The sequence below is a fragment of the Oryzias melastigma genome, linkage group LG18 (assembly GCF_002922805.2).
Source record: "Oryzias melastigma strain HK-1 linkage group LG18, ASM292280v2, whole genome shotgun sequence".
Classification (NCBI taxonomy): Eukaryota; Metazoa; Chordata; class Actinopteri; order Beloniformes; family Adrianichthyidae; genus Oryzias; species Oryzias melastigma.
In genome coordinates, this window is record NC_050529.1 from 4,210,706 (window position 1) to 4,215,174 (window position 4,469).

The 4,469-nt window shown below is 37.8% G+C and overlaps 1 protein-coding gene across 2 annotated transcripts in view; it reads left to right on the forward strand.

Moving 5' to 3' along the window:
• The first annotated feature begins 1,476 nt into the window (after nucleotides 1-1,476).
• The window catches only part of LOC112139943, a 4,695-nt gene continuing 1,702 nt past the window's right edge, over nucleotides 1,477-4,469 (forward strand). Inside the window, exons 1-3 of one of the 2 annotated variants that reach the window (XM_024262813.2) lie at nucleotides 1,477-1,646; nucleotides 3,853-4,166; nucleotides 4,338-4,364. In XM_024262813.2, the coding sequence (XP_024118581.1) occupies nucleotides 3,864-4,166; nucleotides 4,338-4,364 (330 nt within the window). In that variant the 5' untranslated portion in view covers nucleotides 1,477-1,646; nucleotides 3,853-3,863. Of the gene's footprint in view, nucleotides 1,647-3,216; nucleotides 4,167-4,337; nucleotides 4,365-4,469 lie in introns of those variants that run through there. The other variant, XM_036216800.1, reaches the window with a different exon arrangement.

The following is a 4,469-nucleotide window of genomic DNA, read 5'->3' on the forward strand; positions in this document are numbered from 1 at the left end:
CAACAAGCACGGGGAACAGGTCTGACTTACTGCTGGCTATCTGAATCAAGTTCCTGCTCCAGTCGTATAGGGAACAGATAGCCCTCAGTAAGGCTCTCCGGACCCCATACTCCCAGAACACCATCCACTAGGAGACCACAGGGGGAGCCCAATCGAACATCTTCTCCAAATCTACAAAACACGTATGCACTGGATGAGCAAACTCCCACGAACCCTCCAACAACTTAAAGAGGGAGTAGAGCTGGTCCACCTTGTCCATGACCTGGATGGAAACCACAGTGTTGTTCTTGGATTTAAGATAATTTAACCAGAGAAACAATGAAGTCAATTCTTCCTCAAGGAAACGTGTAACATCTGTTTTGTGTTCAGTCTTTTTATTCTGCAACTGCAGGCAACTTTAGAAAACCGCATTCTTCCATGTGAGGTGTGTTAAGAGAAAAAATGTTAACTATGAAGCACACTAGCGTACAGTAGATGCGTTACAGCACCACATGGTGGACGGAGGAAGAACTGCAGTTAAAGTTCATGTTTTAAAGGACAGAACACGCTCTGAACATGCTGAGTTTCCAAGTTCAGTTTGAATTTCTGCCACGTGTTTCTCCCCCGTAACATAAAAGTAAAAAATACATTAATGAATATCCAAATGACTACAAAACCCAGGCTGAAAATGAGCTGGGAATTTATTTATAGAAAAATCGAAACTACACAAAAAATAAGTGAAATACAAGGACTTTAAGTCTGAATGGATAGTAGTACTGGGCGGATTGATCCAAAATATTGATATTTGTATCGATGTTGACCGGTATTAGATCAATATCCAAATTCTCAGTATCACCCAGCCCTAATTGATAGCAAACAAAGTAAAGCTCTCCTGCTGCCAGATAGGGGGTCCCACCAGAGGAAGTGCAGTCTGTATTTAAACACTGAGCTAGAGGTCCTCGTCCAATCAGGTGGTCTGGACAATTTAGTTCAAAAGCAAAGTTGGAAGTCTGTTATGATATGAAACTTTAGAAAGAAACTTTTTTAATTGTATTTTGATTTTTCACTGTGACACAATGTTACAAATTTAAAGGAAAACACCTCAAAATGAGGCTTTTAACAATTATTGAGTAAAAATATCTGTGATTAAAGTAGATTAATTACACAGAAAATTACTCGTATGACGGCACTAATTTAAAAATCTTTAAACTGTGTTTTACCTTCAGTTATTTTGACCAGAATAATCTTGAACCTAACCCTTTCTTCACATTATGGTTCAGGACCATCAGTCACTGGGACCAAATTTCGTAAAATTAGTCTTCAGGTCTTCGTAAGGTCAGTAAATATTTCAGAAATGGTTCAAACACACACAGTTACTTTAAATATAAATATATATTTTTTTGTTTTGTGGAAAATAGCTTTTAATCTGATGAACTTTTCTTAAAAGAACATGAAATAGTTTCTGTTTTCCAAAGTTCCAGATAGCAGCAGGTCCGACTGGTTCAGACGAGGCTCTGATGTATTTTAGACTGAAGGTATGAGGATGTGATCAGACTGACTGAGGACTACAGAGGAACAACAAGCTGCTGCTGCTTCTTCTTCCAGAAGTTTCTTCAGTCCATGAATCCTGAAAGTGTGTGACGGTGGAGCAGCAGTGAGTTGAACAGGTGAGAATCTGCAGGTGTCCTCAGCATCTCTGTGGAGTTTGACTGACTGAAGGGCAGAAATGTTTCTCTGGAAATCTGAGAGAGTGAGCAGGAACTGGCTTCAGAGTGTCTGCCATAATACTGGAAGGTCATGAGTTCAAATCCAGGTTGATTCATACCAAAGACTCTAAAAACGGGACCGAGTATCTCCCTGATTGAACCTACAAATGGTTCCTGAGTGCGGCTGTGTCTGTGGCTCACCGCTCCCTCAGGGGATGGGTTAAATGTAAAGAACGAATTTCACATTCCTATAGCTGCATGACAACTAATGGGACTTTACGTTCCTCATGCTGCTATCGTTTCTCAGATACTTCACGATTCAGGTGATGACGTCATTCCCTCGACATGGCTCTAAGATGAACCAGACCAGTCTACTCTTTTAACAACGGATGTAGGACCCGATGTGCAGGGGACCGGGTAGAACAGTTGACCTGAAAACAAAGCACTTAAATAGAGTGAGGCTAATTAATTAAAATGAAGACAGACGTGGATCGTGATGAGCCGGAACCTGTCGTCATTCCTCAGATTTCATTAGTACCATCTTGTTTTCTTTATTCTGTTTATTTCACTGCACCGCCTCTTACAACACTTGTTAATCTGTCAATTGAACATCAAAAAGTTCCTTTAGTTTGGAAGTCAGCTTTTGTAGTTCCTCACTTAAAAAGAGGTGATCCAGCAGTTTTAACCAATTACAGACCAATTTCAAATGTTTTTTTGTTTTGTTTCTTTCAAAAACCTGTTACTTTGTTTCTTTGTTTCTTTGTTTTGTTTCTAAATCTATGTTGAAAATATATAAAAATCTGATCTTAAGTTTTGAGCCTCTTAATGTCTGGTTATTCTGTGTTTTACATGTATTTGTGGATGTAAACTTCTGGTAAATGACTGTATTGCCCATGAATCTTTTTTTTTTTGATTGCTTGAAAAAAAAAACAATTTCTAATCTTGCCAAAAATTCTGGAATCCCTTGTAGATAAAAAGTTTAAATAGTTTCTCTGCTCAAATGAGCTCTTGTCACGTTTGCAATAGAATAAAACACAGTAGGATTACACTGCTGCTGTGTTCAAATGACATGCTGGGTGCCCGAGGGGTCCCACAGGGTTCGATACTAGGAGCCCTTCCATTTACTATCTATATCAACATTTTAGGACAAAATGTGTTTGATGATATTATACATCTTACGCTGATGACACCATTATTTACTGCTTTGGCTCCTCCCCCACAGCTGCGGTCGAATCACTGCAGAAGGTATTTGATGGTACAGAACACATTGTTGAAGCTCAAACTGGTTCTCAATGCTGATGAAACCAAATGAATGTGGTTTTCAAACTCAAGGAACAGAACTCTGGTTTTCCCCACAGTATCCACTATTTATTTATCAGAATACAAATCTTTGAATCCTCATTGATGACACGCTGACATTCAAGCTCCATATTAAGAATCTTGAAAGGTTTCCTATTCAGAAATAAATGTTGTTTTCCTTTTGGGGTTAAAAAACGGTTTGTCACTGCAACCTTTCTCTCCATTGTGGACCATAGAGACACGCTATATATGCTTAGCCAAGCAGTTTATTCCCAGGACAGGTGGGGCGAGCGTGCCCTTGTCAGGTCCTGGACTGGTCCAGATATACCTTTGCTTTTACCCATCATTACCCGGGCCAGGATCTAAAAGCACCATGACCCCGAAAGGGATAGTAAGTTAAGTAGGGACTCTTCGTATAAGCCTGTGACCTAGTAACATATTTTTTATAGTTTGTGTACAAGACAAAGTCAAATTCAAGAGAAAGAAAAGTCATATTCAAAAGAGTCATGATGACTGGAAAAGAGACAAAATATTAATTCCCACACAACTTTGCATAATTGAAAATGTTTTCTTTATTAATATGTTTCTTTTTGAAAGGTATATTACCCCATAGATTTCTTAATTTCAGTGGGACTTCATGTTTAAATAAAGGTTAATAAAATAAATAAAAATTCAGGTTGGAGTGATTTGCTTCAACATTAATTCCTCTATAGGTCAGAAAAAAATATATGTTTTAATTAAATTCTTTCTTAGAAGTGCTTCATAAACTTTATTAGAACTAAAGTGTTTTTTTTGTTTTGTTTTTTATTTAAGTATATGATTTTATTCAGCTTATTTACAAAGTGATTTTCGTTTCTGTCTCTGTCAGAGTGTGAAAAGATGCTGCTTTTCCTGCTCCTGGTGTTCCTGCCCACCGTTCCCATAGAAACAGAGGTGGTGGAGACTTTGGCCGACTGTCCCGGTTTCTTTGTTGAAGAGAAACCACCAGAGATCCCAAACATCTTAGTGGGGGGAAACATCCGAGACCAGAACCGTTACAAAGTCATCTGCCAAACCTTTGAAGATATAAGAAGATTTCTGACGCTGTACGATACAGACAACAAGATTCCAGTTTTTTCTGCGTATCGCTTCACAGGAGCAGAAAAAGGAAGACCAAATGAACCCTGGAAAATAGAACCTCAGGTATTTCTGTTATATTCTCCTTTGTTTTGGTAAAACAATCTAAAAGTAACCTTAATAATATATAAACTAATAAGATCAAATTTGAATTCTTCTTTAAATTCTCAAATATTAATTCAGCAAAGACTTTACAAACAGTGATTGTTTGTCCTCATCAAATACATTCTTTTTCAGCTCGAGGACGACATAAACATGAGATCGGTAAGTCTTTACAAAAATAAGTCTTTACAAAAATAAGTCTTTACAAAACAAAGCAGCTTAGTTTCAATGTAACATTTTAACTCCATTGATGTGTTTCAGTATTTT